This window comes from Meles meles, chromosome 20 (assembly GCF_922984935.1).
Source record: "Meles meles chromosome 20, mMelMel3.1 paternal haplotype, whole genome shotgun sequence".
NCBI classification, from domain to species: Eukaryota; Metazoa; Chordata; class Mammalia; order Carnivora; family Mustelidae; genus Meles; species Meles meles.
In genome coordinates, this window is record NC_060085.1 from 48,208,195 (window position 1) to 48,222,109 (window position 13,915).

At 43.7% G+C, this 13,915-nt stretch overlaps 1 protein-coding gene across 1 annotated transcript; it reads right to left on the reverse strand.

Annotated features, from left to right (window-relative positions):
* Positions 1-289: 289 nt before the first annotated feature.
* LOC123933144 (40S ribosomal protein S15a-like) lies at positions 290-574 on the reverse strand. Its single transcript, XM_045992123.1, has one exon. It carries the CDS (start codon positions 572-574, stop codon positions 290-292), a length of 285 nt encoding a protein of 94 aa, XP_045848079.1.
* Positions 575-13,915: the final 13,341 nt, after the last annotated feature.

Genomic DNA, 13,915 nt, shown 5'->3' on the forward strand with positions numbered 1-13,915 from the left:
GTTGCTTCTCCATGTCCTCATATCAGGGAGATCATATGATAGTTGTCTTTCTCCGATTGACTTATTTCACTAAGCATGATACGCTCTAGTTCCATCCACGTCGTCGCAAATGGCAAGATTTCATTTCTTTTGATTTCTGCCCATTTCTTGATTGGATTCTTTGTTCTTTAGGTGTTGAGTTTGATAAGTCCTTTTTTTTTTTTTTTTTTTTTCCATTGAGGCATTTTATTTGTATGAATGTATTACATCCCTAGAAAAACAATCCCGGGACTTTCCCTCCTGTGTGTTTTCATCTTGCTTCTTTATGGTCCATGATGCCAGCTGAGGTTGTCAGTACAATGAAACCAAACTGGCGGGATAGGAGCAGGTTATTCTGCCATTTTTCCAGATCTTTCAGTTGTATATCAAATCTAGAACTGATCACTCCACACTTGTTCAATCTGCCTGTGAGGTTCACAATAATTTTCCCTGTTCTGTGATCATCAGTGATTTCAAATTTGCCAATGTAACCATGCTTCATCATCACAGTGAGAAACCGGATGATGATTTTGGAGCATGGCTTAAATAGAAGCATTTGCCTCTCTTTTCATCATTGTTAATGCTCTAGAGAGCATCTGCCAGGACATTCATGCACACCATTATGGCGGCAAGGAAAAATGACAGAAAGAGTGGGTAAGTTCTCTATAGATTTTGGATACTAGCCCTTTATCTGATATGTCATTTGTGAATATCTTCTCCCATTCCATTGGTTGTCTTTTGGTTTTGTTGACAGTTTTCTTTGCTGTACAAAAGCATTTGATCTTGATGAAGTCCCAATAGTTCATTTTTGCCCTTGCTTTCCTTGCCTTTGATGATGTTTCTAGGAAGAAAATGCTGTGCCTGAGATCGAAGAGGTTGCTGCCTGGTTGCTTCAAGGATTTTGATGGATTCCTGTCTCCCATTGAGGTCTTTCATCCATTTTGAGTCTATTTTTGTGTGTGGTATAAGGAAATGGTCCAGTTCCATTCTTCTACATGTGGCTGTCCAATTTTCCCAACACCATTTGTTGAAGGGACTGTCTTTTTTCCATTGGACATTCTTTCCTGCTTTATCGAAGATTAGTTGGCCATAGAGTTGAGGGTCCATTTCTGGGCTCTCTATTCTGTCTCTTGATCTATGTGTCTGTTTTTGTGTCAGTACCATATTGTCTTGATGATTACAGCTTTTTAATAGAGCTTGAAGTCTGGAATTGTGATGCCACCAACTTTGGTTTTCTTTTTCAATATTCCTCTGGGTATTTGGGATCTTTTCTGGTTCCATATAAATTTTAGGATTATTTGTTCCATTTCCTTAAAAAAAAGTTTTTGGTATTTTGATAGCGATTGCATTAAATGTGTAGATTGCTCTAGGCAGCATAGACATTTTCACAATATTTGTTCTTCCAATCTGTGAGCATGGAATGTTTTTCCATTTCTTTGTGTCTTCCTCAATTTCTTTCATGAGTATTTTATACTTTTCTGAGTAAATATTTTTTGCCACTTTGGTTAGATTTATTCCTAGGTATCTTATGGTTTTGGGTGCAATTATAAATGGGATTGACTCTTTAATGTCTGTTTCTTATGTCTTGATGTTGGTGTGTAGAAATGCAACTGATTTCTGTGTATTGATTGTGCAGAATTCCTGTATGAGTTCTAGAAGTTTGGGGGTGGATTCTTTTGGGTTTTCCACGTAAAGTATCATATCATCTGCAAAGAGTGAGAGTTTGACTTGTTCTTTGCCTATTTGGATGCCTTTTATTTCTTTTGGTTGTCTGATTGCTGAGGCTAGGGCTTCCAGTACTATGTTGAATAGTAGTGGTGATAGTGAGACCTGATTTGTGACCCAGGATGTGATCTATTCTGGAGAATATTTCATGTGCACTAGAGAAGAATGTGTTTTCTGTTTCTTTGGGATGGAGTGCTCTAAGTATATCTGTGCTGTTCATCTGGTCCAGTGTGTCATTTAAGGCCTTTATTTCCTTGTTGATCTTTTGCTTAGATGAGCTGTCCATTTCAGTGAGGGGGGTGTTAAAGTCCCCTACTATTATTGTATTATTGTTGATGTGTTTCTTTGATTTTGTTATTAATTGGTTTATATAATTGGCTGCTCCCTTGTTAGGGGCATAGATATTTAAAACTGTTAGATCTTCTTGTTGTTCACACCTTTTAAGTATGACATAGGGTTCTTCCTCATCTCTTATTATAGTCTTTGGCTTAAAATCCAATATTTAAGGATTGCCACCCCAGCTTTCTTTTGATGTCCATTAGCATGATAAGTTGTTTTCCACCCCTTCACTTTAAATCTGGAGGTGTCTTTGGGTCTAAAATGAGTTTCTTGCAGACAAGATATAATTGGGTCTTTTTTTTTTTTAAGATTTTATTTATTTGACAGAGATGACAAGTAGGTAGAGAGGCAGACAGAGAGAGAGAGAGGAGGGGAAGCAGGCTCCCCGCTGAGGAGAGATCCCGATGTGGGGCTGGGATGACCCTGGGATCATGACCTGAGCTGAAGGCAGAGGCTTTAACCCACTGAGCCACCCAGGTGCCCCTGGATCTTATTTTTTTATCCATTCTTTTGATTGGGGCATTTAACCCATTTACATTCAGGGTAACTATTGAAAGATATGAATTTAGTGCCATTGTGTTGCCTGAAAGGTGACTGCTACTATATATGGTCTCTGTTCCTTTCTGGTCTGTTACTTTTAGGCTCTCTCTTTGCTTAGAGGACCCCTTTCAATATTTTCTGTAGGGCTGGTTTAGTGTTTGCAAATTCTCTTAATTTTTGTTTGTCCTGGAAGCTTTTTATCTCTCCTTCTGTTTTCAATGACAGCCTAGCCGGATATAGTACTGTTGGCTGCATATTTTTCTCGTTTAGTGCTCTGAATATATCATGCCAGTTCTTTATGGCCTGCCAGATCTCTGTGGATAGGTCTATTGCCAATCTAATATTTCTACCATTATATGCTACAGACCTCTTGTTCCAAGCTGCTTTCAGGATTTTCTCCTTGTCTCTAAGACTTGAAAATTTTATTATTAGATAATGGGGTGTGGACCTATTTTTATTGATTTTGAGGGGGATTTTCTGTGCCTCCTGGATTTTGATGCTTGTTCCCTTTGCCAAATTAGGGAAATTCTCTACTATAATTCACTCCAATATACCTTCTGCTCCCCTCTCTCTTTCTTCTTCTTCTGGGATCCCAGTTATTCTAATACTGTTTCATCTTATGGTATCACTTATCTCTCAAATTCTCCCCTTGTGGTCCAGTAGTTGTTTGTCTCTTTTGCTCAGCTTCTTTATTCTCTGTCATTTGGTCTTCTATATCACTCCTTCCCTCTTCTGCCTCATTTATCCTACCAGTAAGAGCCTCCATTTTTTATTGCACCTCATAAATACTTTTTTAAATTTCAACTTCATTAGATTTTAGTTCTTTTATTTCTTCAGAAAGGGCTTTTATTTCTCCAGACAGGTTTCTCTTATATTTTCCATGCCTATTTTGAGCCTGGCTAGCACCTTGAGAATCATCATTCTGAATTATAGATCTGACATATTACCAATGTCCATATTGATTAGGTCCCTGGCCTTCAGTATTGCCTCTTGTTCTTTTTTTTTTCTTTTTTTTTTTTTTTTTGTGGTGAGTTTTTCTGCCTTGTCATTTTATCCAGATAAGAATATATGAAGGAGTGAATAAAATACTAAAAGGGTGGCAAAGACCCCAGTAAAATGTGCTTTAACCAGATCAGAAGAGACCCCAAATCATGGGGTGGAAGAAAGGGGATAAAAAGAAATTCAGAAAAAACAAATAAAAAAAAATAAAGAAAGATGGTGCCTGGGTGGCTCAGTGGATTAAGCCACTGCCTTCGGCTCGGGTCATGATCTCAGGGTCCTGGGATCGAGCCCCGCATTGGGCTCTCTGCTCCGGGGGGAGCCTGCTTCCTCCTCTCTCTCTGCTTGCCTCTCTGCCTACTTGTGATCTCTCTCTCTGTCAAATAAATAAATAAAATCTTAAAAAAAATAAAGAAAAAATATAAAAAAGAAAAAAAATATGTATATTAGACTGGTGAATAGAACCCACTTAATTTTGGGAGTATTTTTGTCTCTTAGAAGAAACTACCTCCCAAAATTTTAAAGAATGAAAAACATATATAAGGGTAAACATGATGAAAGGATGGAATATGACTATAAAGATGAAAAAATTTTTTTTTTAATTTCTAAAAAAGGAGTTGATAAGATAAGTTGGTTGGGAGAATAAAGAAAAAGAAAGTGGAGAGTTTGCTCAGGCTGGAGACTAGAATAAAGCCCTGTGCTAGATTTAGGGTATATTTTGATCTAGTATAAGAAGTTGTATCCCAAATTTTCTTAGAGGAAAAAACCCTATGTGCATATAAAAAATAAAGTTAGATACAATGAAGGATAAAATATGACTATAATAATGAAGTTTCAAAAAAGATTTTTTTTTGGAAAGGTAATGTTAAGATAAACTAGTTAAAAATGTTAAAAGAGGAAAGGGTAAAAGTTAAAAAAAATTTAGCAGAAGAAAAAAATAAAATTAAAACAAATTAATTAACTTTGCAAGACTAAGGAATCATGGGGAGAAAGCCATGAATTCCATGCTTTGCTTTCTCCTCCTCTGGAATTCCGCTGTTCTCCTTGGTAAGTGAACTTGGTCGTGGCTGGGTTGCTTGCTGATCTTCTTGGGGAGGGTCCTGTTGTAGTGATTCTCAAGTGTCTTTGCCCAAGGCAGAATTACACCACCCTTGCCAGAGGCCAGGCTAAGTAATCTGCTTGGGTTCCCTTTCAGGAGCTTTTGTTCCCTGAAAGCTTTCTGTAGAATTCCAGAGGACGGGAATGAAAATGGTGGCCTCCCAGTCTCCAACCTGGAGGAGCTGAGAGCTCAGGGCCCCACTCCTTAGTGCAGCCTCAGAGAGAAGCAGTCAATCACTCCCATCTCCTTGGCCTCCTGCTGCGCTCCGAGCTCACCCAGCCTGTGGCCACGCGTCTCTGTCTCTGGCATGCAGCCCTGCCTGGAGTCTCCAAACTCTGCAGATCCCTGCGCTCTTCCAGAGGAGTCTCCCTGGGTTTTGTGGGGTCTCTGCTCACAGAGCAGTGGCCTGTGCCACGGACCACAAGTTAAGGTAACCCCAAGCTGAGAGCTCACTCCTTGGCTCCGTCTCTGTAGCTGGCTTCCCTGCTCTAATACCTGTGAGCTCCGCAACACTCAGACACCCCTGATCCTTCTGTGACCCTGCAGGACCTGAGACCACACTGTCCCTGCGTGGGCTTCACCCCGGTTTAGCCTCTGGAGCGATGTTCTTCAGTGGAGCAGACTTTTAAAAGTCCTGATTTTGTGCTCCGTTGCTCCGCCGCTTGCCCGGAGCTGGTCCCTCCCCCCTCCCCCCGCGGTCTATCTTCCTGTCGCTTTGGATTCACTTCTCCACCAGTCCTACCTTTCAGAAAGTGGTCAATTTTCTGTTTCTAGAATTGTTGCTGCTCTTCTCTTCTATCTCCTGTTGGATTTGTAGGTGTTTGGAATGGTTTGATAAGCTATCTAGCTGATCTCCTCCTACCTGATGTTGTCTCAGCCTGCTAATTCTCCACCATCTTGACTCCTCCTGCCCTATGTGAGAGAAAGTGAAGGAGACCATGAGCCCAAGCCTACGAGTACTGAGTCATACCAGCAACCACCAGAGTGAGCTCAGAAGCTGGTCCTTCTGTACTTGAGTCTTAATATGACCATAGCCTGGTGAGGGAATGAGAGTCAGAGGACCCTATTAAGCTACTTTTAATTTCCCGACAGAAGGAAACTATGATATAATCAGTGGTGTTGTTTTAAGGCATTAGGCTTGTGGGTAATTTCTTACACAGCAGGAATTAACTAATACAGAGATTCTGGGAAGTAAAAACTGAGGCAGAGCCAATATTGTACTTCAATGAAACTTAGTATCATATGGCAATCATTTTTTGAAGCTATTAAAAACTAGTCATGAATGTGATTTTTCATGAATGAATCATAACTTATTTAGCTATTTTCCCATTACATTGGCTATTCCAGTTGTCTTCATTATTTCCCATGATGAAAAATGCTACCAAGACTTATATATAACCTTTGATCCACATCACTGTTCACTTCCTAGGAACTTTTATTTCTAGAAGTTGGATTAATAGGGCACAAAGATATTTATGTTTTTTTAGAGTTTATTTAGAGTTTATTTGAGAGAGAGAGAGAGAGCATGAGAGGGGAGAAGGTCAGAGGGAGAAGCAGACTCCCCATGGAGCTGGGAGCCCAGTGCGGGACTTGATCCTGGGTCTCTGGGATCATGACCTGAGTGGGAGGCAGTTGCTTAACCAACTGAGCCACCCAGGTGCCTGATGTTTATGATTCTTGGTATATATTGCTTGATTACTCTCCAGAAAGGCTTATATCATTTCATAATCTTATCAATAGAATGTGATAATGCATCTGTAAAGTTCATCCTAGACTGAAAGTCTCTGGTTCTGTAGGACTAGGGTGGCTTTGTATTTGTTTCTGGGTATGCAGAATCTAGCTCAGTGCTTGACACATAGAAGGACCCACTTAGGGAATAAGAAATGATGGGAAGGCATTTGTAAGGGCTGGGTGATCCTCATTTCTTTTTTTCTTTTTCTTTTCTTTCTTTTTTTTTTTTAAGATTTTATTTATTTGACAGACAGAGATCGTAAGTAGGAGAGAGGCAGGCAGGGAAAGAGGAGGAAGCAGGCTCCCTGCTGAGCAGAGAGCCTGATGCAGGGCTTGATCCCAGGACCCTGAGATCATGACCTGAACCAAAGGCAGAGGCTTAACCCACTGAGCCACACAGGTACTCCTGGGTGATCCTCATTTCAAGACTCTGTTTGTTTCCAGGAGTGACAGTTCATTGTATAACCACTACTCTTCAGTTTGTGACTTCTGATTAAATGGGTTGAAAAGTGCAGTGGGTCTCAAACTTGAGCATGCATAGAACCACCTGGAAAGCTTCTTAAAACAGGTTGTTGGAGTCCACTCTTACACAGTCTGAATCAGTTCATCTAGGATGGGGCCTAGGAATCTGCATTTCTTATGAGTTCCCCTGTGTTGCCTGGTCCATGTATCACACGTGGAGTAGCACTAGGTAGTGGATGTCTGCCTGTTCGTTATCATTCTCTTTGAGCACCACTGCCGCCCGACTGTATGGATTGGGGAGGGGATGTCTACTAAAGGTGCCTGAGTATCTCTGCCCTGGCGATCTCAGGGTCTCAGGTTCATCAGGGAACCCGGGAGTGGTCTGTGGGTTGATGTATGACTTGGGCAGGGCCATTCAGACCTTTTTTTTGGAGGGACTCGGATATGAGATGAAAGATGACATTTCTCTTCTTGTGATGTGAAAAATACAAAGGATCAAATAAGCCTTGAACTTCTCTGACTATGAAGTCAACAAAGGGAAAGCAGAGCCAAGGAAATGATAAGAGACATTCTCTTGAGAATGAAGTTTGAGCCCCATGTCTAGTCATGCTGTGGGCTTCCTAGAAATGGCAATGAGCAACTTCCTTTTTTCCCCCAGCTTGTTTGAGTTGGATTTCTATCTTTTACAATTAGAAGGGCCCTGATCCAGGGGTCCTGTACCCTGGAAAGTGGGAGGATATTAATGTAGACATAAGCAACGACATCCCGCTCTTTGGAGTCTCTGTGTAAGCTCATATGTAAAAGAAAAACTTTGGCACAGGATGCTTGTTTCAGATTAAATCCGAAATATAGTAATGGATTTCCTCTGTGCTACAGTAGGGAGAGAGATTTCAGTATAGAACTAAGCTGAGCTCCAAATGCGGCAAAATCATCTAGGGATTTACAGCCCGTGAGCAAAATGTGAAGGTCAATGGATGGAAAATCACTAAGAGAAAATTGACTAATAGTAAGAGTGGTGAGAGTCTTGCTACCCTGACTTAGGTTTCTTTGCTAAGACTGGAGTAAGCAGGCCAAGCACATGGATGGTCAAGTTCACAGCCTAGATGACATGAGGGCTTAGAGGAGCTGAGTAAAGTTTGGTCAAGGAAGGAGTCTTATCACATAGGAATCCCAAGTGTATTGTGGGCTGACCCTGGTACACAGGAGGGAAATGTGACCCTGCTTGCCAGAAGTTTTGCAGGGTGAGCTCCTGTCCACAGGGATCTCTGAAGATGGTCGGAAGGGCAGTCAGCCCTCTTTGATGGCTCTGGCTTGCTCAGGAAGTGCCTGGGCATGCAGCAGAGGCTCACTGAAAGTTTGTGGGATGACCTTTTGCTTCCCTGAGACAGAGGAAAGAGGCTGCCTCTGATTCCACAACAAGAAACAAAGCTGATGATAAAGCTTCTGGGAGAGAGGCTGCATGACTTTAATTTGCAGGAGTGGATGGTATGTGACTGATCAAAGGTTTTGATAGATGAATGGTGAGGTGGAAGGGGGTGTTGCAGGGGCCTAGATGTCAGGGCAGAAAGAGCGAGAAAGAGACATAGGCAGCGATAGATACTACAGACACAAGGCGGAACAACTTTGAGTCCTGAGAGTGTGTCTGCAGCCGGAAGCGCATGTTTGTTGACCCAGGGGTGTGGTCTCCATTCTGCCCCGTTCTCCTTCCCTCTTATGAACTGCCTCTTCCTCCTCCTGCAGCTTTTCTCTTAATGCCCTCACCCTGTGCAGAATCTCACGGGTCCACTTCTTCCTTATGTTTGTTTGTTTATTTGTTCCACAAATATTTGTTGCCAGACATACAAGATTGAGTGCTGGGGTACAGGGGTGATTCAAGAAGCAGATACACTTCTGCTCTCGTGGGGTTTCCTGCCAGAGGGGGAGAGAGAGACATGAATCAAGTCATCACCAGATGCACACGTCACAAATTCTGCTATGAGCTGAGAAGCAGGCCCATTTGCAAGCGTGTAGCTCCCCATCTTCGTTAACGAAGTTTACTATTGACTGTGCCTAAGAGGACTTAGCACACCAGAAGCTGAAGTGACACATAGCTGTGTTGTTTGGGAAAATCTATTTATCTAACTTGAGACTTCCCAGCTCGCTGGCATCAGGGTCAATGTCCTTTTCTCAGGGCTGTAGCTCGTTGCTCAACAGGGCTCATCAAATGACTTTTCAAGGCTGCTTCAAAACCCTTGCCTTGCCATATTCATCAGTCCTAAATGATTGTGTTATGAAACTTGTGTACACCCTGCTGGGCCCTGCATTGAAAGAGCTGCCTTGAGCCAGTCCCCCCACATCACTTAGATATTCCAGTTGTGCCCTCTTCCTCTGGGATGCAGCTACATGTCTGATAAACGTTTATTCTCCCTTATCATGAGAGCAGTGACCTCAAAGTTGGCAGGTCATAGTGTCCTGAAGGGGTAGATTCTAATCTTCATAGACTTTACAACAGAGAATGGGACCCACACTGCAGACTTCCGTGGATGAGTAATGCTTGAGCTGAGTTCTAAAGGATGTACTCAAGTAAATAAGGCAGAGGGAGAGACGGATGAGGGAGGGTAAGAAATGGGAGAGGAAGAATGTGCCAAGGCCCTGGGGCAGGAAAGAGCATGGAGTTTCAAGGGACAGGGTAAGGCCAGAGTGGCTGGAGCCCAGGGTCCAGGATAGGGCAGTGAGGGTTCATGCTGGGGAAGTAGGAGGGAGCAGGCCGCAAGGGTCTTATAAACTGGCCATGTTAGTGATTGTGGCCTTTATCTGAAAAGCACTGGGAAGCTGTTGATAGGTTTTTTAGTCCAATTTTTATTTTTCTAAGGGCTCCCCATCCACAATTAACAGGTTTTTTAGTCCAATTTTTATTTTTCTAAGGGCTTACTGTCCACAATTAGCAAGGACAATTGACTAGGAGGCTGCGGTGGCTATCCTGGGCAGAGACAGACAGAATAGCTTGTGTTAGGGGGTTATAGCGCTGAGGAGAGAGGGGGAAAAGCAGGTGGATTTCAGAGTCTGTAGGAAGTAAAACTGAGGGCTGGGTAAGTTAAATTGCTTGCCCAACATCACCTAAGGCTACTTAAATAATTTATATTCATGAAAATGACATAAAAGTAAGCATTCCACTTGTCTCAGCTTCATCAGTTCCAGTATATGTGCTCAGTAGATACCTACGGCTACCTCTTCGGACAGGCAGATCACCAGAACATTTCCACTGCGGTGGACCGGGCTGTGGATGGTACTCACATGGAGTCCACATTGCCTGAGGCTCCTAGCCTAACGTACAGCCCGATTCCCTCCCTCCTCAGTTTGGAGACTCTAAATGTTTGGGGGCTGAGGTCAGCTGCTTTGTGCTTGACCTGAATGTGGTCCCCAGCCCTTAAAACAGTGGGGAGTCCAAAGTGGCTCAGAGCTTCCTGCCCTCTGCATGACCACGTAGTGCCCAGGAAGCAGGAAGCAGCTGTTACTGACTCGCTCCTGGGAATGTGATCACAGGGCAGTGGGGGCTGTGGGGAGGCTTGAGGGCGTCAAGCTCAAATCCTGCTTCCTGAGCCATCAGCACGCTGGTGTTTGCCCAGCTTCTGGGCATATTGGCATGCGGCACACACATCTCACGGCTGGAATGGCCCATTTCTGAATTAGATAAAAGATGTCAGAAGAATAATAAAGTTACTTTTGGTGAGTACGTATTATCTGTAACGATATAAAATGGGGATTGCAGCCGCTACAATTCAATCTTCCATCTAGAGGTTTATTAGCGCTAATCCCACCAGAATCAGTAGCAGGATCTGGGAGTGTAATAAAATGGACTCATTTTTCACAGTTTTTTTCCCCGTCAAGTGCTAGTGGTATAAAAAGAGCAATATTAAAACAAACAGAACAAAACACCAAACAGGCATTTGTTTACATTTCTCCTGCTAAGTTATGGCTGATTTTTGTAACAGTCCTGTTGTTTTGGGAGAGCGGCTTTTAGGTCCGAGCCATGATCGCAAACCCATGGCCAATGTCTTTACTCCCTCCCTAATCCCTTGCAGACATCATTAGTCAATCATGAAACTCCATCTTCCTGACTCCAGACATGGCCTTAGGATTCTTCTCTCCCTATGGTCCTAAAAGGAGAGAAAATAGGTTAGAAATCTAGTTGCCATCCTTGGATTGGAGACAGGCGTTTTATGACACGGAGCAAGAAAAACATTCAGTTCTCAGGACAGCAATAGGAAACTGTTCCGAGCTTGCTACTTCTGGGAAAGAGGGGGACATTTTTGCTATTTGGGGGCTATTAAGGAGGAATGAATGGCCACGGTCAAGCCGGCGGCAGCTCCGTGGTGATAGTAGCATCATAAAGAATAATCAGGACCCTCGGCATGATGATGAAAATATTTCCCAGCACTTCCAGCGGGCTTATTTTGTTCCCGGAGAACTCATTTAGTAACATTTTTACGGCAGAAGTCTTAACTGTTGAGACCTGGGCTGTCTCTCGGTCAGTGCTCGGACCACCACATCCTGTCACTTATGGAAAGCTGGAAGTACATGGTATGTCATCCTTCCGGAAGGAATCTCAGATTAATGGCGTCCCTTCTGGGGAGACTATTAGTACATCACATAGCAGAGCTGGCCGAAGCAAAGTCTCAGGAATTTGCTAGCAGTTCCATCCCACACAGGGTTTGTTACCAGTAGAGGGTCCAAGTGGGAAGTCTCTGTTGTCCTCCCTGAAAAATGAGTGCCATTAGGTTTGTTTTTAAATTGGGCACAACCTCTTCAACTGACTCAAGACTTTTTCACGACTCCTGGCTATTCTACTTCTTGGAGACGATGAGCATCCTAAATTGTGAATACAATGAGAGTACAGAAGTGATCTGGGCATCCTCTTGGACCTTATTAAATAATCACAGGTGCTTATTTAAACTATATGTGGGGATGGGTGGGTGGCTCAGTTGGTTAAGCATCTGCCTTCAGCTCAGATCATGATCTCAGAGTCTTGGGATTGAGTCTCACATTGGGCTCCTTGCTCAGCGGGAAGCCTGCTTCTCCCTCTGGCTGCTGCTTCCCCTGTTTGTGCTCTCTCTCTCTGACATAATTAAATAAAATATTGAAAAAAAAACATATGCAATTGTCACTGGAGCCCCTCAGAAAAATCCCTTACCCTGGAGACCCCTAACAACAGTATGTAGTGAGCGACTCTTCTATTTCACGGGTGATCCGTGGAATTAATGAACTGGAGCTAGTTTCTAACAGTCTTTTTGTGGGGTTTCCTAAGTTCTCTGTGTCTTTTCCCAGGTATGGGCTGCAAATCTGTCTGCACAAAGTAAGAGAATTCTTAATGTTTGCAAACCGTCTGCTGAACTCCCCCTTCATTTAGAAACCATGCTTGCTTGTTATATCTGTTCTTAGGCATGTTCTTATACATATTAAGGAGAAGCTTTTACTTTATATGCCAAAAAGGCTCAAGAGAGTTGTCATGGAATAGCACCACAACCTCAAAATTGATTTCCAGGGAAGAACACCAAAAGGCATCAAACCATCCTTCTCCTTGAGGAATAGTAGCCTCTGCCAAGTTTTCTGTCCTGCCACCTTGCAGAGCGGATTCTGCAAGCCGTGGGGTCTCGGGGGAGTTGTGAGGATTGAAGGAACCAAACTTGCCCAGAGGTTAGGAGTGGTGTGGGAAGGTCTTGGTATGGCTTAACATGGCTCTGGCAGGAAACAATGAGAGAGTAAAGCCACTTTTGTTGGTTGCTGATTCCTTCTGTCCTATGGTTTCTGTCTTGGAGTGATCACATGGGCTTGAAATACTGTTAGGGCCAGAGAGGGAAGCAGTCCATCTGGTTGATTTCAGGACAATGCCATTGGCCTTGATTATACTGTTCTGTTCTCTAGGTTTGATAGAACATGTTGGCCCTCACGGGGTCTATACGTGGCATTCTGTTCTGTTGTGTCATGAGTTATTGCAAGGCAGAGTGACTTATACACATGGATTCTGTGGGTTGGGGGATCAGACAAGGAAGAGTGGAAGTGGCATGCCAATATTCCAGGGTGTTGGGGCTTCCATTGGGCAGACTCCAAGGTTAGTGGTGATGCCAGTGTAGGGGGCCGGAGTCTCCTGAAGGTCCATTCCTGCACATCTGGTGCCCAGACTAGGATGACTCAGAGTCTGCCTCATGGGCTTCTTCACAGCATGGCAGCCTCAGGGCAGCTAGAGACCAGGTGGAGCTGCCTCACCTGTGAGATGTAGCTTCCAAAGCCACCTGTGGGCACTGTGGGCTACTCTATGCGCTAAGGCAGCTGCAACCCTACCAGGTTTCTGGGTTGGAGGTCACATTGCAGAAGTGCAGCCATCTTTGACAAATGCAGTCCCCCACCTCCCTCTGGAGCTCAGTGTGAGGGAGGCCAGGCTAAGGAGGGGGTGACGGCTTCCACTGTATGCCCTAGACAAGTGCCCATGTCACCTGCAGGTGCTCTGAATTTCCTGGATGGTGTTCCTTCTGGAACAGGGAGATCTCTACGAGGAATGGTGTGCCTCTTAAGCCGATTAGCACGCTAGCTAGCAGGTAACAATTTCTCCTAAATGCTAACTCACGGAGGTGGTCATTGAGCTCTGTATTGCCTTTATAAAAATGAGAGAAAGATGGCATCTGAATGTGGGGGAAGGCAAGCAGAGCACAGCCCCTTTGACTCTGGGTCAGCCGCTATTACAGAACATACACGGCTCCCAGCCAAATGTAGCAGTCTTGGTCAGTAGTAGTTTTGCCATTTAAACAAAGAGCCAATGCATTTAGCAGTCTCCAGGCCTAGGGCCCTCCCGGTTGCCTCCTCCTTCCTAGCTACCATTTTTACTGGACCCATGTTCTCCCCTTTCTAAAGCTTCCACAGTTCCCCAGAAACAGGATCTTCTGTCGAGGTTCATGAACTTGGCGAAGAAGGGGGTGCATCCCTAGGAAATTGTGGAACCAATTATGCATTTAATAATTTCTGAACAAT